The following is a 20,000-nucleotide window of genomic DNA, read 5'->3' as shown; positions in this document are numbered from 1 at the left end:
AGGAGAGGCCAGACCCCGAGGAGGAGGAGGAGGAGGCGGCGCCGGTCACCCCGAAAGAGAAGAAGAAGAAGAAGAAAGCAGCCAAACAGGCCACGCCCCCCGCGGAGGTGGTGACCCCAGCAGCAGCAGCCGTGACCCCGGAGGTGGTGACCCCCGTGGCCAAGAAGACCCGCTCCAAGAGACCCCTCCCCCCCGCCCCCCAGGAGGAAGCCGAGACACCAACGAAGAAGAAGAAGAAGACGAAGAAGAAGAAGAACTCTGCAAAAGAGCAGCCGGATGTGACAGAAGAAGAAGAAGAAGAGGTGGTAGCCTCTCCACCGGCCAGCGAGAAGAAGAAGAAGAAGAAAAAGAAGAAGGCGGTAGAGGCAGAGGCTGAGGTCGCCGTGGAAACCGAACCTGTCGTGGTGGAAGCTGTTGCCGCGCCAGAGGAACCAGAGAAGAAGAAGAGTGAGTAACACAGTACAAAGGTTTAGATGTTCAGATGTGTGTGAACGCCGATGTCGACTTACTGCACCTTAACTGTCTGTCTGACCTGGCCTTAACAAGCAGGGTGCTCAGCTGTCTGTCTGCTCAGCTGTCTGTCTGACCGTTGGGGTTTTGACTTTTACAGAGAAAAACAAACCGAAGGAGAAGAAGACAGTGAAAAAGACAGCGGTCAACAAGGCGTCCGCTGTGCCTCACGCTGCAGCAGTGGAGGAGGACCCCCCAGGGAAAAAGGTAAGAGGGGGGGGGGGGCAACATAGTAGTCTAGAGCAGCGGTTCCCAACCTATGGGCCGAGAGTACTGCAAGTGGGCCGCCAAATCATGGGCAAAAAAAAACAAATATTGATGGTTTTTTGTTACAAAAACGTTTTAATTTTAAAAAGATAAAAAATCTTGGATTGAACAGCCTTGATCGTATTGTGTGTGGTGTGCGCCGATATTTCCATCCGAAAAGAAGAAGTCAGCTCGCTTCTTGATTGGCTACATTCCATCCCGGACTCACGAACAGGGTTGCCAGATGGGATCGACATTTTTCACCCTAACCACAGTCTAAAACCTCTAATTCCACCAAAAAAACCAGAGCCCATCTGGCAACCCTAGTCGAGAGTCGGGAGTTGCCCACACACATAAGGATGTTTGGTCGTAAATATTGAACACATACAACATTTACGATCTTGGTATTTGATCACCTGCTATATAAAACATCGCCGCTCGGCTTTAATGATTTAACCGCTATTTATTTTTAACATTTTTGCCACGCTCCCTCTAGTTTTTGGTAAAATTACGTCGTTGTTTTGAGCGCTCGTGCGCGTTTCATGCGCGTCGCGCGCTGCTGAGTGGGCCGCGAATACTGGGGAGATCTGTAAAGTGGGCCGTGAGTCCTAAAAGGTTGGGAACCGCTGGTCTAGAGGTTAGAGAGGCCGGCTGGCTAGCAATCGGAAGGTCGCTGGTTCGATTCCCACCTCAGGAGGGAGCTGCGTGTGTCCTTGAGCAAGGCACTTGACTTAACCCCTAATTGCTCCAGGGGCGCCGACTATATCTGACTCTGCCTAGAGCGGAAAAAAAATCTGAATTCCAACAATCGATTGTATGGCAAATAAAAACATTCTTCCTTCTTCACATACACAATTGGAATAGTGTCGCAGGTGGAAAATGCACTTTTAAATAAAGCCTGACTTCACGTGGAGGCCTCTACCTCTCTCTGGTGAACAGAGGTTGTGCTAGGTTAAGACTAAACTAATGTTTACATCTTCCAGAAAAAGAAGACTCCAAAGAAGAAATGAAGGTCTTCACCAGGGAAGAGGCTGACAGCTAAATGATCTGTGGATCATCTCACCTGGAACATCTCACCTGGATCATCTCACCTGGACCTTCTCACCTGGACCTTCTCACCTGGACCTTCTCACCTGGACCTTCTCACCTGGACCATCTCACCTGGACCTTCTCACCTGGACCTTCTCACCTGGACCTTCTCACCTAGACCTTCTCACCTGGTCCATCTCACCTGGACCTTCTCACCTGGACCTTCTCACCTGGACCATCTCACCTGGACCATCTCACCTGGACCTTCTCACCTGGACCTTCTCACCTGGACCATCTCACCTGGACCATCTCACCTGGTCCATCTCACCTGGACCTTCTCACCTGGACCTTCTCACCTGGACCTTCTCACCTAGACCTTCTCACCTGGACCACCTCACCTGGACCTTCTCACCTGAACCATCTCATCTGGACCATCTCACCTGGTCCACCTCACCCTCCCTGGTGCCTGAAGGTTCCTCCAGAACAGAGAGGAACCTCACGTTAGGTCTTCTACCGATGGTGACCTGTGACCTGTGATCTTGTTTCTGTGTTTTGTTACGTGGTTTTACTACTTTTTTTTTTTTAACCGTGTTAATGTGATGTTGTGACCTTGCTAAACCAGGCATGTAGAAAGGTTTCAGATCTCCTTCATGAAGGTGAAATGATTCTGTTGTCTTCCCGGCTGTGATCAGAGACACCTGGCTTAGCCGACTGTAGCTTTAGTACTCTTGCATGTTGTTTTTTTTTCTTTTTTTCGTAGGTTTTCTTGTTGGTTTCTTCAAAGCTGTGAACTTTATTTTCTGTTGGAAAGGGATCCGTGTAGGCTGGCGGAAGGAGAAATTGGACAGGCTCAGTGTAGCACATGGACGGTGTCAAACCAAACTTGACGGCGTTCCACATTCATTTCCCTGCTTCACAACGAGCCCTTCCTCCGATTTCTACCTCCACCAGCCTTCCCCCTTGAAAAGGGGGTACGTAAGACTTACAGGGTATACTGGTCACAAACGTCACTCCATGTCCCCAGATATTACTCCTACCTACCTATGCACCTCACACCTCCTCTCTCTGAGCCTCGGGAACCAGTTATACTGACGGGAGACTGAAGGGGACTCCAGACTTATCTGACTAGGACTTTTCAGGGTTATTCGCTGAGTTTCATGTTTACAAAACCAGTATTTCTGTCACACATTCTCCTGAAAGTACTGTGAACGTTTACCTTTTATCGTTTGTCATTTATTATTGTTCATGATCGTCTTCTTCCATTAAAGAAAAAACATTTCATCTCCTGATCTGGGGCGTCTGTCTGTCTGGTGTGGTAACTGGATGTGGATGTGTGTCTGTCTGGTGGAGGGTGTGGGAACTGTGGATGTGGATGTCTGTCTGTCTGGTGGAGGGCGTGGGAACTGGATGTGGATGTGTGTTATGGTAGGGTGAATCTCCTCCTTGTAGCTATGCAGAACCTTAAGCCCTACTCGGACGGAATTAGTATTATCTGAATTAGTATTATCTGAGTTAGTATTATCTGAATTAGTATCATCATTCATTATCTGGGGACCTCATGTGATTTAGAGACGACCCCGTCTGTGTTTCATGTGACGCATTCGCACGGGATACGCAACGTCTGTTTTACTCAAATTGACTGACATTCCCCCGGATATGATGTCATAGCTCTGGGATAAGTATTATCACAGGACCTCTGAGTTCAGCGGATGATGGTAGGTGATTTGCGGTGGGATTTTTACAGACATGGCCGATTTGCACGGGATTCAGAACACAGACCTCCGTAATATATTACAAATGACCATGTTTCACATGTCATGTTAAACCGAGAAGAGCAATTGTTTTGATGCTCTCTATGGTGATTGGTTGAGACAGTTGGGAACCGTCAGTAAAGTAAAAGGAGGTTAGTAGTAATAAAAGCTCTTAAGTGATCATATCTGTATCGTAGCTGGGAAGAAAAAAGATGGACTATTGAATTTAAAACAAAGCTAACTTGGGAGCTATTGATTATTAAGAACCCGTGTCTGAGGATGCAACCAAAATACCAGAATGGTACAACACACACACACAGTTCAACACGATGAAAATATAACAAAACATGGCTAACAGGTATTTAATAAGTTTTATTAGAACAGCAATAGATTATGTAATACACAGGTCATTTACAACAGACACTCCGTCATGGTGTCCCAGGTGAGCCTGTCCCTCAAGGTGACTTCACCACGCTCTCCAGCACGCCGGCCACCTGGTCCACCGTCATGTTGTCCAGGGCAACGCTGCTCTCCTTGCCGAACTCTGGGGGTCCGGCAGAAACACATTGTTGTGGATTTAAAGACTCAAGATAGAACTTTAAATCTAAGTATGATATGTATTAAAAGTGAGAAAATGGTCTTTCACAACTGGAGTTGGACCCAGCCTACTGAAGGTAGACTGAAGTGCCCACTCACACACAACACATCTCTGGTATAGTGTCAACATAGACACAACAGCGATAGGAGTCCGCGTCCCATTAAATGTTTATGAACCCGTTCTCCAGTGAGTGTTCGACTCAGGACAGACTGCACAGGAGAGACTAGGTATAAAACAGATGGAGAGGTGAAGGGGAGAGAGAGGCAAACATAGAAAGAGAGTTGAGGTGTAGAGAGAGAGAGAGAGAGAGAGAGAGAGAGTGGAGGTGTAGAGAGAGAGAGAGAGAGTGGAGGTGTAGAGAGAGAGAGAGTGGAGGTGTAGAGAGAGAGAGAGAGTTGAGGTGTAGAGAGAGAGAGAGAGTGGAGGTAGAGAGAGAGTTGAGGTGTAGAGAGAGAGAGAGAGAGAGAGTGGAGGTAGAGAGAGAGAGAGAGTGGAGGTGTAGAGAGAGGGAGTTGAGGTGTAGAGAGAGAGAGAGAGTGGAGGTGTAGAGAGAGAGAGAGAGAGTTGAAGTGTAGAGAGAGAGAGAGAGAGAGAGTTGAGGTGTAGAGAGAGAGAGAGAGAGTTGAAGTGTAGAGAGAGAGAGAGAGTTGAGGTGTAGAGAGAGAGAGAGAGAGTTGAGGTGTAGAGAGAGAGAGAGTTGAGGTGTAGAGAGAGAGAGAGAGTTGAGGTGTAGAGAGAGAGAGAGAGTTGAGGTGTAGAGAGAGAGAGAGAGTTGAGGTGTAGAGAGAGAGAGAGAGAGTTGAGGTGTAGAGAGAGAGAGAGTTGAGGTGTAGAGAGAGAGTTGAGGTGTAGAGAGAGAGAGAGAGAGAGAGAGTGGAGGTGTAGAGAGAGAGAGAGAGTTGAGGTGTAGAGAGAGAGAGAGAGTTGAGGTGTAGAGAGAGAGAGAGAGAGAGTGGAGGTGTAGAGAGAGAGAGAGAGAGAGTGGAGGTGTAGAGAGAGAGAGAGAGAGAGTGGAGGTGTAGAGAGAGAGAGAGCGTGGAGGTGTAGAGAGAGAGAGAGAGAGAGAGTTGAGGTGTAGAGAGAGAGAGAGTTGAGGTGTAGAGAGAGAGAGAAAGTTGAGGTGTAGAGAGAGAGAGAGAGCGTGGAGGTGTAGAGAGAGAGAGAGAGAGAGAGAGTGGAGGTGTAGATAGTGAATGTTTAGATATGTGAGATGTCATGCTCTCTCACCACGTCTGGCCCAGAGTTTGGGCTGCACCCCGGAGCACTCTCTGATCAGGATGGGGAAGTCGGGGTTCGCCTGCTTCAGAGCCACGTAGTGCTGCTCCACGAAGTCCCTGCAACACAGAACAACGCGGGATTACAGCAGCTGACTCATACGAGTGGACATCAGCGGCTGAGGTTATGAAGACGCTAAACGTGATGTGTGTGTGTGTGTGTTTGTGTACATCCTGCACCGCTGTTAGACAGAGAGAGAGACAGAGAGAGAGACAGAGGAGGCAGAGAGAGGCAGAGAGAGAGAGACAGAGAGTGAGAGAGAGACAGAGAGAGAGAGAGAGAGAGAGACAGACAGAGAGAGACAGAGAGAGAGGAGACAGGGAGAGAGAGGGGGGCAGAAAGAGACAGAGAGAGACAGAGAGAGAGAGAGACAGAGAGACAGAGAGAGAGAGACAGAGAGAGAGAGACTATCACAGCTAGCTATCAATGTGGCTAACAGGGCGAGCTAACGAATGACAGCTGTGTGATTATGCCATAAGCAAGGTCAACTTTCACATTTCTACGGAATGAAACAGTGAATAATCATATTGTTACCTGGCTCCCTGGCTCGCAGGTGACGTCTGGCATAAATGCAGGCGGATCTCCCGAAGGTTTCTGGCCAGGTTAGAGCCCACACCTAAAAAAATAAAAATCATGCATGCATTTATCTCCTCACGTCTAGACTACTGTAACGGACTCTACTCTATCCTCACGTCTAGACTACTGTAACGGACTCTACTCTATCCTCACGTCTAGACTACTGTAACAGACTCTACTCTATCCTCACGTCTAGACTACTGTAATGGACTCTACTCTATCCTCACGTCTAGACTACTGCAACGGACTCTACTCTATCCTCACGTCTAGACTACTGTAACGGACTCTACTCTATCCTCACGTCTAGACTACTGTAACGGACTCTACTCTATCCTCACGTCTAGACTACTGTAACGGACTCTACTCTATCCTCACGTCTAGACTACTGTAACGGACTCTACTCTATCCTCACGTCTCTAGACTACTGTAACAGACTCTACTCTATCCTCACGTCTAGAGTAGACTACTGTAACGGACTCTACTCTATCCTCACGTCTAGACTACTGTAACGGACTCTACTCTCTCCTCACGTCTCTAGACTACTGTAACAGACTCTACTCTATCCTCACGTCTAGAGTAGACTACTGTAACGGACTCTACTCTATCCTCACGTCTAGACTACTGTAACGGACTCTACTCTATCCTCAGCCGCTCTTCTATTAACCGACTACAATTAGTACAACACACAGCTGCCAGAATTCTCACTAACACACATCGCAGAGCTCATATAACCCCGGTTTTGGCCGCTCTTCACTGGCTACCCGTTAAATCCAGAATTGATTTTAAAATCAAAATAACTTATAAGGCATTACACGGGCTGGCCCCTCTCTATATCTCGGAATTATTACAGGCAAAGCCCAATGTGAGATCTCTCAGGTCCAATGTGAGATCTCTCAGGTCCAATGTGAGATCTCTCAGGTCCTCGGACAAGGGCCTTCTGGTCATACCCCCGACCAACCTCAGAACCAAGGGTGACCTACCCCCGACCAACCTCAGAACCAAGGGTGACCTACCCCCGACCAACCTCAGAACCAGGGGTGACCTACCCCCGACCAACCTCAGAACCAGGGGTGACCTACCCCCGACCAACCTCAGAACCAGGGGTGACCTACCCCCGACCAACCTCAGAACCAAGGGTGACCTACCCTCGACTAACCTCAGAACCAGGGGTGACCTCGACCAACCTCAGAACCAGGGGTGACCTACCCCCGACCGACCTCAGAACCAGGGGTGACCTACCCCCGACCAACCTCAGAACCAGGGGTGACCTACCCCCGACCAACCTCAGAACCAAGGGTGACCTACCCCCGACCGACCTCAGAACCAGGGGTGACCTACCCCCGACCGACCTCAGAACCAGGGGTGACCTACCCCCGACCGACCTCAGAACCAGGGGTGACCTACCCCCGACCAACCTCAGAACCAGGGGTGACCTACCCCTCGACCAACCTCAGAACCAGGGGTGACCTACCCCCGACCAACCTCAGAACCAGGGGTGACCTACCCCCGACTAACCTCAGAACCAGGGGCGACCTACCCCCGACTAACCTCAGAACCAGGGGTGACCTACCCCGACCAACCTCAGAACCAGGGGTGACCTACCCCCGACTAACCTCAGAACCAGGGGCGACCTACCCCCGACTAACCTCAGAACCAGGGGTGACCTACCCCCGACCAACCTCAGAACCAGGGGTGACCTACCCCCGACCGACCTCAGAACCAGGGGTGACCTACCCCCGACCGACCTCAGAACCAGGGGTGACCTACCCCCGACCAACCTCAGAACCAGGGGTGACCTACCCCTCGACCAACCTCAGAACCAGGGGTGACCTACCCCCGACCAACCTCAGAACCAGGGGTGACCTACCCCCGACTAACCTCAGAACCAGGGGCGACCTACCCCCGACTAACCTCAGAACCAGGGGTGACCTACCCCGACCAACCTCAGAACCAGGGGTGACCTACCCCCGACTAACCTCAGAACCAGGGGCGACCTACCCCCGACTAACCTCAGAACCAGGGGTGACCTACCCCCGACCAACCTCAGAACCAGGGGTGACCTACCCCCGACCAATAGGGATGCTCCGATCTGGATTTTTGGGGCCGATACCGATCACCGATTTTTTTCCTCAAGATCAACCGATACCGATACCGATTCTTTTTTTGAATACATAACTGTAGGCCTACTGACTGGATAGCCTACATATTTTTTGCTTTTTAGACAAAAGTTTTGATCCATTAGGCACCAAGCAAACGCAGACCCATTTTTATGGCATAGTAAAAGTCTGGCCTATCACCCAGTTAGGGCCTGAAGCCCAAGTCAGTGGATATGGCTGTATAAAAGACATCATAAACGTGGCCTTCATGGTTTACATACTGTTACGTCCTCCTATGTTTTCTGTTCAGTTATCTGTCTTCCCCAGGAAAAAAAAAAAAAAAAAAAAAAAAAAAAAAAAAAAATCGGTTTTTGCGATCGGCCATTTTTGCCGATCACCGATCGAGTCATTTGGAGTGAAATCGGCCGATTTAAATCGGTGGCCGATAAATCGGAGCATCCCTACCGACCAACCTCAGAACCAGGGGTGACCTACCCCCGACCGACCTCAGAACCAGGGGTGACCTACCCCCGACCAACCTCAGAACCAGGGGTGACCTACCCCCGACCGACCTCAGAACCAAGGGTGACCTACCCCCGACCAACCTCAGAACCAGGGGTGACCTACCCCCGACCAACCTCAACCAGGGGTGACCTACCCCCGACCAACCTCAGAACCAGGGGTGACCTACCCCCGACCAACCTCAGAACCAGGGGTGACCTACCCCCGACCAACCTCAGAACCAGGGGTGACCTACCCCCGACCAACCTCAGAACCAGGGGTGACCTACCCCCGACCGACCTCAGAACCAGGGGTGACCTACCCCCGACCAACCTCAGAACCAGGGGTGACCTACCCCCGACCGACCTCAGAACCAGGGGTGACCTACCCCCGACCAACCTCAGAACCAGGGGTGACCTACCCCCGACCAACCTCAGAACCAAGGGTGACCTACCCCCGACCGACCTCAGAACCAGGGGTGACCTACCCCCGACCGACCTCAGAACCAGGGGTGACCTACCCCCGACCAACCTCAGAACCAGGGGTGACCTACCCCCGACCAACCTCAGAACCAGGGGTGACCTACCCCCGACCAACCTCAGAACCAGGGGTGACCTACCCCCGACCAACCTCAGAACCAGGGGTGACCTACCCCCGACCAACCTCAGAACCAGGGGTGACCTACCCCCGACCAACCTCAGAACCAGGGGTGACCTACCCCCGACTAACCTCAGAACCAGGGGTGACCTACCCCCGACCAACCTCAGAACCAGGGGTGACCTACCCCCGACCAACCTCAGAACCAGGGGTGACCTACCCTCGACCAACCTCAGAACCAGGGGTGACCGAGCTTTTGTAGTAGTGGCTCCCACACTGTGGAACGCCCTCCCAGTGTCGATAAAGAATGCTCAATCCGTTAATTGTTTTCAGAACTTGTTAAAAACACACCTGTTCTGTTTCCACACCTGTTTTTATTCCATGACATTTTCACCTGAGCCACTTCTACAGGACATTGTTTTGTTTGATCTCTTGTTGTGTTATTGCTCTTATGCCCTTATGTGCCTTGTGTTAACTTGTTTTTACCTGATTGTTTTTATGTGATGTCCACTGTACAGCACTTTGTAACTTTGTTTCGAAAGGTGCTTTATAAATAACATGTACTTATATGAAAGGTGCTTTATAAATAACATGTACTTATATGAAAGGTGCTTTATAAATAACATGTACTTATATGAAAGGTGCTTTATAAATAACATGTACTGACTTACCTCTCACTGCGGCGGCGGCCATTGCTGTTTCCTCGGGGTTGCCAGATGGGATTCACAATATCCAGCCTAACCACAGTATAACAGCCGCTAAATCCACCAAAAACTACCAGCCCAAAAACCTATATTATTGTCAGAAAACCGCTAATTACTATTAGGCCGATGCCCATCTCCTCCCCCTGAACTGTAAGTCTGTTTCCAATGATGTTTGTAAAATAAAAATAAAATAAAAACTCCACATTGTATGTAGCTACTAGGGGTGTGTGTTTTAACCTTCACGCATTTTGTAACTTTCAGGCACTTTCAGACGTGTTGACACACCGCCTAAATGCTATTTTATCCAGCCCAAACCGCCCAAATGCTTTTTTTATTCCGGGCCAGCGTGATGATCAGAAGTAGCCCGTTCAGCGGGAACACGCCCAATCTGGCAACCCTTCGTGCGACGGGGGTGTTCCTGAGCCCGCCTCTACCACCCACTTGAACCAATCACACGCGACGAGACGTGGGTTCCATTTTAACCAAAATGACGTTCTAAATGTAAGATTGACGTCGCTTCTAATCCAATCGCGATGGCGCTTTCATATCAAGACCAAAGCAGCGGAGTTGGAGAGTAAACCAGGATGATCATCGAGCAAAAGCAACTCGACTAGTGATTCGACGCCCTGGCGCTTCCGGTTTCCCCCAAACAGAAGGTTTGGCTGAGTTCAGCTCCTGGGAGAAGAGTTACGATTATAAATATCAACATTCATAACTGCTCTTTCTTTCTCATAACAGCTGGTGTTTAAACGTTTAAGTCCTAGTTGAGAGTCAAACCCACCTGGTCAACATGCCTGAACGTGAACGAGGAGAACGAGAGAGTAAGTTTGGTTTGTTTGTTAGCTAGCTAGCTAGCTTCTGTAGCATGCGTTAAACTAAACTGTTCTTTTGTTCTTTTGTTTTTTAAAGTATATGTATGTGGTTTTCAAAGGGTTACACACTTAAGAACAGGAGCAAGAGAACAATATGCACCCTTGGCTTGTTTAAACAAACCCTCTCTCCACACACACACACACACACACACACACACACACACACACACACACACACACACACACACACAGACACACACACACACACACACACACACAGACACAGACACGCACACACACACACAGAGACACATACACACACACAGAGACACACACACACACACACACGCGCACACACACACACACACACGCGCACACACACACACACACAGACAGACACATAACAACAAAAACAAATAAATTAATACATCTAGACAGTTCAGACAGGTAGTTATGACACACGTCTAACCAGGCATACGGATAGGATAACGGCACAACAACAGACACAATAACCTACATGGAAATGTACTTGGGAGATTTCACTCCATGCAAGTCCACAGAGACCACCTGGACCCCCCATCAATTTAAACTGTTCTTAAATGTTGCTATGGAAACAATAGACTGTGACAGATGATATGTCTATGTATTAGTTGTTGGGTTCACGGTCCTATTAGTAAAACTGGGTCGCTACCATCCCATCAGTGATTGGTGCGAACGTCGTAACTAAGCTGCGTCACTTATTCATTATTCAGCAGCAGTAGAAATGCTCCTGGGTGACTTGGACACTGTGAAAGTAGGACACAGACAGACAGACAGACAGTGGTGTCCTAGATCCACATCACCAGTATGATGATGTTCTCCTCCGCTCTCTCCTCCTCAGCCGAAGCCTACTCCAACCCGCTGGCTCCGGACGGGCACGAGGTGGAGGACCACCGCTCAGCCCTGCAGTGAGTCTCCTACTGTCATACTTCTGCACATTAGATACACACATGTACCTAAACTACCTCACTGTACATAGCCCATAACTGTACATAGCTCATAACTGTACATCTCATAACTGTGTAGCTCATAACTGTACATAGCCCATAACTGTACATAGCTCATAACTGTATATAACTCATAACTGTACATAGCCCATAACTGTACATAGCTCATAACTGTACATAGCCCATAACTGTACATAGCCCATAACTGTATATAGCCCATAACTGTACATAGCCCATAACTGTACATAGCTCATAACTGTACATAGCCCATAACTGTACATAGCTCATAACTGTACATAGCCCATAACTGTACATAGCTCATAACTGTACATAGCTCATAACTGTACATAGCTCTTTACTGTACATAGCTCATAACTGCACATAGCCCATAACTGTATATAGCCCATAACTGTACATAGCTCATAACTGTATATAGCTCATAACTGTATATAGCTCATAACTGTATATAGCTTATAACTGTATATAGCCCATAACTGTACATAGCTCATAACTGTACATAGCCCATAACTGTATATAGCTCATAACTGTATATAGCCCATAACTGTACATAGCTCATAACTGTATATAGCTCATAACTGTACATAGCCCATAACTGTACTTATCCCATAACTGTACTTAGCCCATAACTGTACATAGCTCATAACTGTACATAGCTCATAACTGTACATAGCTCATAACTGTACATAGCCCATAACTGTACATAGCCCATAACTGTACATAGCTCATAACTGTACATAGCCCATAACTGTACATAGCCCATAACTGTACTTAGCCCATAACTGTACATAGCCCATAACTGTACATAGCTCATAACTGTACATAGCCCATAACTGTACCAGTGTTTCCTCTACATGCATTTCATCGTGGCGGACCGTGGAATTTCATCGTGGCATTTCATCGTGGAATTTCCTCCGCCACCATTCAGATTTCTCAACCCCAAAAAAAATAAAAATTTAGGCCGCTTTTCAGACCTTCACAGCGCTAGACACACCCACAAGCGCTGAAACTGGACCAGTCCGTGTGTGTCGCGAGTATTGAACTTGAGGCTGCGTTCGTAAATTCGCTCTGAGAGCCCCGGAGCGCACACTGGGTTCAACGTCATAAAGGGACCAAGTCATTTGATTGGACAAGAGGCATTCCGTGAGTGCTGATCAGATTTCCAGAGCGTATTTACGAACGCGCCCTGGCTGTCACCCGAACACCGCGAGCTAGCGTAGTGTAGTGTAGTATAGGATGCGTAGTGTAGTGTAGGATGGAGAGAGAGAGGAGAAGCCTCTCTATGTGTTACCTATGTCCAGTGTACTAGAACCACTCTAACAGGAGTGTTTGTCCGTGAATAACACCGGCTATGCCCGGGGTAGAAACACAAGACTATAGCTGGATAAGGTCTACAGGTCTACACGGTCATTTTAAGCCGTCGACCAGCCCTCTACGACCACGGGAAGTCATGTTAAAAGTGAAGATACTTCTGTTAAACTAAGCTAAGCTAAACATCGCTAATCGCTAACTCCCTCCTGGGCTTAAAGTGACGAGTAATAACGTTGTGAAAAAAAACGTCAGATCAGTGTTTTTGTTTTTATTGACAACGGAATTACATGCTGGAAAAACATGCAGACACAGACAATAAGAGACACACGGGAGAAGTACAGGAAAACATTTTATTTTTTTGGGCCATCCTCCAGTTTTGGCTGAAATTACGTCGTTGTTTTGAGCGCGCGTGCGCGTGGAAAAAATCGCGGGCGCGCGCTGCGCGCGCGCGGTCAGCACTACCCGCCACCATTGTAAAAATTCCTGGAGGAAACACTGTGTACATAGCCCATAACTGTACATAGCTCATAACTGTACATAGCCCATAACTGTACATAGCCCATAACTGTACATAGCTTATAACTGTACATAGCCCATAACTGTACTTAGCCCATAACTGTACATAGCCCATAACTGTACATAGCCCATAACTGTACATAGCCCATAACTGTACATAGCTCATAACTGTACATAGCCCATAACTGTACTTAGCCCATAACTGTACATAGCCCATAACTGTACATAGCTCATAACTGTACATAGCTCATAACTGTACATAGCCCATAACTGTACATAGCTCATAACTGTACATAGCTTATAACTGTACATAGCTCATAACTGTACATAGCCCATAACTGTACATAGCTCATAACTGTACATAGCCCATAACTGTACATAACTCATAACTGTATATAGCTCATAACTGTATATAGCCCATAACTGGATATAACCCATAACTGTACATCTCATAACTGTACATAGCCCATAACTGTACATAGCTCATAACTGTAGATAGCCCATAACTGTATATAGCTCATAACTGTACCTCTAAACTATACTGATGTTACAATACCACCTCTGCACATATTGTATATTCCATAGTTACCTATCACTACCATTCTTGTTCTGTTTATATCATGTACCCGTATATCACTTCTGGTTAGATGCTAAACTGCATTTCGTTGTATTGTGCTTGTAAAGTTGAATCTAATCTAATCTAATCTGGGTTTGCTGCCTGTTTGAGACACACTGATGCTTCACCACGATTATCAGTTCATAATAACCACTGAACTCAGGTCAAGTTAACTTCTCTACCGTTGAAGCTCTGGATTTGGGATTTGATCAGATGGAGGGATATGATGGAGGGATATGATGGAGGGATATGATGGGATGGAGGGATATGATGGAGGGATATGATGGAGGGATATGATGGAGGGATATGATGGGATGGAGGGATATGATGGAGGGATATGATGGAGGGATATGATGGAGGGATGATATGATGGAGGGATATGATGGAGGGATATGATGGAGGGATATGATGGAGGGATGATATGATGGAGGGATATGATGGAGGGATGATATGATGGAGGGATATGATGGAGGGATATGATGGAGGGATGATATGATGGAGGGATATGATGGAGGGATATGATGGCGGGATGATATGATGGAGGGATATGATGGAGGGATGATATGATGGGAGGGATATGCTGGAGGGATGATATGATGGAGGGATATGATGGAGGGATATGATGATGGTGTTGTCTGTGTCCAGTGGTTGACCCTGTTTGTTGTCACCAGGTCCAAGCTGACCAATGAGGACTTCAGGAAGCTGTTGATGACCCCTAGGGCCACGCCCTCTTCTGCCCCGCCCTCATCCAAACTATCCAGAAGTCATGAGTGAGTGGTGGTGATGATGGTGGTGGTGGTGGTGGACAGACTGACTGACTGTATCAAAGACTGTACATCTGACACTTCTCTACATTAATCATCAATCATAACTAAAACACTGCTGTGTGTGTTTGCGTGTGCACGTGTGTGTGCGTGCGTGTGTGTGTGTGTGTGTGTGCGTGTGTGTGTGTGTGTGTGTGTGCGTGCGTGTGTGTGTGTGTGTGTGTAATGTAATATAATATAATGTCAGATGGTTTGGGAATGTTCCCCACGTTGAACAGTAGAAGATCATCAGACAGTCTAGTGAATCAACACTTCCTGATCCTTCTTCTTCTCTGGTTTCCCAGCATGCCCCGGGAGTACAACGAGGACGAGGATCCTGCCGCCCGCAGACGGAAGAAGAAGAGGTGGGTGTTTTAGCTCTAGAACAGCCGTGGGTGGGGTCACGGTGGGGTCACGGTGACCCTGTGAGTAAAACAAACCAATTTTTTTTATACCTGTACCATGCACTCGATCAAATCTCAGGACCCTCCTTTCATGACTTGTCCTAGATATGTGGTGTTCTACCACCCCAGTATCCTTACATGTTCTAAATCACATCAGGATAAGCTAGTATGAAGCTATTTTGCTAGTTTTTCTGTGAAGGAGGCAGGCTAATTTACAAGACACGCCAACTAGTGGTCTTTGTGTGTACGTAGCAGCTTCCCATTGTAAAGAGGCGGGTATATTAGACCCCGCCAAGGCGGGGGGGGGTCTCTCCTGTCTCTCTCTTCTGTTGACCTCTGACCCCCCTCTCTTCCCCCCCCCCCCAGCTACTACGCCAAGCTGCGGCAGCAGGAGATCGAGAGGGAGCGGGAGCTGGCGGAGAAGTACCGTGACCGCGCCCGCGAGCGCCGCGACGGCGTCAACAAGGACTACGAGGAGACGGAGCTCATCAGCACCACCGCCAACTACAGGGCGGTGGGCCCCACGGCGGAGGCGTGAGTGTTACATCATCACTACCATAGTCAGTTACAGAGGAGTAGGGCCCATGGCGGAGCTGTATTACATCACTACCATAGTCAGTTACAGGGCTGTGGGCCCCACGGCGGAGGCGTGAGTGTTACATCATCACTACCATAGTCAGTTACAGAGGAGTAGGGCCCATGGCGGAGCTGTATTACATCACTACCATAGTCAGTTACAGGGCAGTAGGGCCCACGGCGGAGGCGTGAGTGTTACATCATCACTACCATAGTCAGTTACAGAGGAGTAGGGCCCACGGCGGAGGCGTGAGTGTTACATCATCACTACCCTAGTCAGTTACAGGGCTGTGGGCCCCATGGTGGAGCTGTATTACATCATCACTACCATAGTCAGTTACAGGTCAGTAGGCCCCACGGTGGAGCTGTATTTCATCATCACTACCATAGTCAGTTACAGGGCAGTAGGCCCCACGGTGGAGCTGTATTACATCATCACTACCATAGTCAGTTACAGGGCTGTGGGCCCCACGGCGGAGGCGTGAGTAATAATAATAATAATTCATTGTATTTATACAGCACTTTTCCGGGTCTCAAAGACACTGACGCTGAGTATTACAGCATCACTCCCATAGTTTTGTTGTTTTTATTTGTTAAAGCCTTGTTGTTTATTTACAGTCAGAGACCAGCCTTGTTGTTGTTTTTGTTTATTTACAGCCTTGTTGTTGTTGTTGTTTATTTACAGCCTTGTTGCTGTTGTTGTTGTTTATTTACAGCCTTGTTGTTGTTGTTTATTTACAGCCTTGTTGTTGTTGTTGTTGTTGTTTATTTACAGCCTTGTTGTTGTTGTTTATTTACAGCCTTGTTGTTGTTGTTGTTGTTTACAGGGATAAGTCTGCGGCAGAGAAGAGGCGTCAGCTGATCCAGGAGTCTAAGTTCTTGGGAGGAGACATGGAGCACACTCACTTGGTGAAAGGCTTGGACTTCGCTCTGCTGCAGAAGGTCAGTAGCCTGCACCAGGGTCTCTGCTCTCCGTGTGTGTGTACCCTGCACCAGGGTCTCTGCTCTCCGTGTGTGTGTGTGTGTGTGTGTGTGGGGGGGGGGGGGGGTGTGTGTACCCCGCACCAGGGTCTCTGCTCTCTCTGTGTGTGCGTGTGTGTGTGTGTGTGTGTGTGTGTGTGTGTGTGTACCTGTACCCCGCACCAGGGTCTCTGCTCTCCATGTATGTGTGTGTGTGTGTGTGTGTGTGTGAGAGGAGGTACTTTAGTCCAGGAGACACTCTCCATGTGTGTGTGTGTGTGTGTGTGTGTGTGTGTGGTGTGTGTGTGTGTGTGTGTGTGTGTGTGAGAGGAGGAGGTACTTTAGTCCAGGAGACACTCTCCATGTGTGTGTGTGTGTGTGTGTGTGTGTGTGTGTGTGGGGGGGGGGGGGGGGGTGTGACCCCGCACCAGGGTCTCTGCTCTCCGTGTGTGTGTGTGTGGGGGGGTGTGGAGGGGGGGGTACTTTAGTCCAGGAGACACTCTCCATGTGTGTGTGTGTGTGTGTGTGTGTGTGTGTGTGTGTGTGTGTGTGTGTGTGTGTGTGTGTGTGAGAGAGGAGGAGGTACTTTAGTCCAGGAGACACTCTCCATGTGTGTGTGTGAGAGGAGGAGGTACTTTAGTCCAGGAGACACTCTCCATGTGTGTGTGTGTGTGTGTGTGTGTGTGTGTGTGTGTGTGTGTGTGTGTGTGAGAGGAGGAGGTACTTTAGTCCAGGAGACACTCTCCGTGTGTGTCTGTGAGGAGGTATTGTAGTTCAGAACGATTTATCTGGATCAGAATGATCCCTCTTTTTATCCTCCATCTTCTCTCTGATCCAGGATCAGATCTATCAGGCTGGTTTCCCCCTATAGGACTCTAAACCAGCCAGACAGATGTAATCCTGGATAGCAACAACAACAGAAATCGGAATCATTCTGACCCAGATTTTTTAAAAATGGAATAACCAGGCCCAGGATTTGCTGCTAACCCCTGGGACGTCTCACTGGCACACTACCCCCCGCCCCCCCGTTCCCCTTCTCTGAAAAGTAAAAATACCATCTAGGCCACCTCCTTCTCTACCATCACCCAGAGGACAACCAGGCCTCCTGTACTGTGCTAGGAGACTGATGCCCTGTGGCAGGATGGAGACATGTGTCGTGTTTCCATGAACCATTTTGAAGGATATCGCATTAGACGTTTCTATGGAAACGGCTTAAATCGAATAAACTTCCTCTAATTCGCACAAAAGTTTGTACACTCGTTATGTCATGTTATAAGGGGTTATCATATATGTTGTGTTATAACAGGTTATGTTGTGTTATAACAGGTTATATGTCATGTTATAACAGGCTATATGTCGTGTTATAACAGGCTATATGTCGTGTTATAACAGGTTGTCGTGTTGTAACAGTTTATGTCGTGTTATAACAGGTTATATATGAATGAATGAATGGTCTTTATTGTCATTGCTATAGTACAGGTACCAAACAACGAAATTTAGGAGGGGTGGCTCCCCTGGTGCTAGAAAAAAAAAAAAAAAAAAGTATCATGTTATAACAGGTTGTATGTCGTGTTATAACAGGTTATATGTCGTGTTATAACAGGTTATGTCATGTTATAACAGGCTATGTCATACTGATCATTGTTATGTCGTGTGTGTGTACTTGCAGGTGCGCGCTGAGATCACCAGCAAGGAGAAGGAGGAGGAGGACATGATCGAGAAAGTACAGAAAGAAGTCAAGTACGTGGATCTCTCAGAATCTGAAATGTGTTCAATTGTCATTTACCATGAAAAGTGTCCTTGGTGAGGTGGCCAGTGTGAGGCTGGGTGAGGGGACCAGTGTGAGGCTGGGTGAGGCTCCAGAGGTGTATAACGTTGTCGTGTCCCTGCAGGAAAGATGTCGAGCCGGAGGAGAAGATCGAGTTCAAGACACGCCTGGGTGAGTAGTGGAGAAGTCCTACCTACCTACCTAACTACCTACCTAACTACCTACCTAACTACCTAAACACCTACCTAACTACCTACCTACCCGTCTACCTACCTAAACACCTACCTACCTACCTACCTAACTACCCACCTACCTACCTAACTACCTACCTAACTAGCTACCTAACTACCTACCTAACTAACTACCTAACTAGCTACCTAACTACCTACCTAACTACCTACCTAACTACCTACCTACCTAACTACCTACCTAACTACCTAACTACCTAACTAACTACCTACCTATCTACCTACATACATACCTATCTACATACATACCTACCTACCTAAACACCTACCTAACTACCTACCTACCTAAATGCCTACCTACCTAACTAACTACCTACCTATCTACCTACCTACCTAACTACCTACCTAACTACCTACGTACCTAACTACCTACCTACCTACCTAAACACCTAACTACCTACCTACCTACCTAAACACCTACCTACCTACCTAAACACCTAACTACCTACCTACCTAAACACCTACCTACCTACCTAAACACCTACCTATCTACCTAAACACTTACCTAGCTACCTACTAACTAACCTACCCACGTACCTGTTGTTGTTGTTGTTGCTGTGCGTTCCACAGGAAGGAACTGCTACCGCATCCTGTTCAAGGGTCGTCAGACGGAGCGCAACGAGCTGTTCCTGCCGGGCCGCATGGCCTACGTGGTCGACCTGGAGGACGAGTACGCCGACACAGACATCCCCACCACCCTGATACGCAGCAAGGCCGACTGCCCCACCATGGAGGTACGCTAGGCTAGGCTAGGCTAGGACACAGACATCCCCACCACCCTGATACGCAGCAAGGCCGACTGCCCAACCATGGAGGTACGCTAGGCTAGGCTAGGCTAGGACACAGACATCCCCACCACCCTGATACGCAGCAAGGCCGACTGCCCCACCATGGAGGTACGCTACGCTAGGCTAGGACACAGACATCCCCACCACCCTGATACGCAGCAAGGCCGACTGCCCCATCATGGAGGTACGCTACGCTAGGCTAGGACACAGACATCCCCACCACCCTGATACGCAGCAAGGCCGACTGCCCCACCATGGAGGTACGCTACGCTATGCTAGGCTATGCTAGGCTAGGACACAGACATCCCCAC

The 20,000-nt window shown here is 48.3% G+C and overlaps 2 protein-coding genes and 1 long non-coding RNA gene across 3 annotated transcripts in view; 2 read left to right on the top strand and 1 right to left on the bottom strand.

Moving 5' to 3' along the window:
• Positions 1-246: 246 nt before the first annotated feature.
• Positions 247-1,909, top strand: LOC308174619. The gene is made up of 3 exons (XR_013937927.1): positions 247-447; positions 611-717; positions 1,740-1,909. It is a non-coding gene; the product is annotated as an uncharacterized lncRNA (long non-coding RNA).
• Positions 1,910-3,895: 1,986 nt separating this feature from the next.
• On the bottom strand, positions 3,896-9,882 carry LOC308174523 (NADH dehydrogenase [ubiquinone] 1 alpha subcomplex subunit 2-like). Its single transcript, XM_080549612.1, has 4 exons — positions 9,851-9,882; positions 5,944-6,025; positions 5,362-5,468; positions 3,896-4,080 (listed from the first exon to the last, which is right to left on the bottom strand). The coding sequence occupies exons 1-4, from the start codon at positions 9,870-9,872 to the stop codon at positions 3,992-3,994; spliced, it is 300 nt and encodes a 99-aa protein (XP_080405738.1). The 5' UTR covers positions 9,873-9,882; the 3' UTR covers positions 3,896-3,991.
• A 676-nt stretch (positions 9,883-10,558) lies between these two features.
• ik (IK cytokine) overlaps positions 10,559-20,000 on the top strand; it is a 17,504-nt gene continuing 8,062 nt past the window's right edge. Inside the window, exons 1-9 of the mRNA XM_080549708.1 lie at positions 10,559-10,704; positions 11,576-11,642; positions 14,814-14,912; positions 15,251-15,310; positions 15,716-15,883; positions 16,753-16,867; positions 18,555-18,625; positions 18,778-18,824; positions 19,472-19,635. Coding sequence (XP_080405834.1) covers positions 10,674-10,704; positions 11,576-11,642; positions 14,814-14,912; positions 15,251-15,310; positions 15,716-15,883; positions 16,753-16,867; positions 18,555-18,625; positions 18,778-18,824; positions 19,472-19,635 — 822 coding nt within the window. The 5' untranslated portion in view covers positions 10,559-10,673. The remainder of the gene's footprint in view (positions 10,705-11,575; positions 11,643-14,813; positions 14,913-15,250; positions 15,311-15,715; positions 15,884-16,752; positions 16,868-18,554; positions 18,626-18,777; positions 18,825-19,471; positions 19,636-20,000) is intronic.

The sequence above is a fragment of the Nansenia antarctica genome, assembly GCF_963989245.1.
Source record: "Nansenia antarctica genome assembly, chromosome: 20".
NCBI classification, from domain to species: Eukaryota; Metazoa; Chordata; class Actinopteri; order Argentiniformes; family Microstomatidae; genus Nansenia; species Nansenia antarctica.
This window is presented reverse-complemented; position numbering and strand designations above follow the sequence as displayed.

Excerpts from the sequence above, each read along its gene's own strand:
- LOC308174523 (XM_080549612.1), bottom strand. The coding sequence starts at position 9,872 with ATGGCCGCCGCCGCAGTGAGAG. Across the intron at positions 5,469-5,943 it reads CCTGCGAGCCAGGGAGCCAG|GGACTTCGTGGAGCAGCACT; the intron begins GTAACAATATGA and ends TCTGTGTTGCAG. Across the intron at positions 4,081-5,361 it reads CAAACTCTGGGCCAGACGTG|AGTTCGGCAAGGAGAGCAGC; the intron begins GTGAGAGAGCAT and ends CCGGACCCCCAG.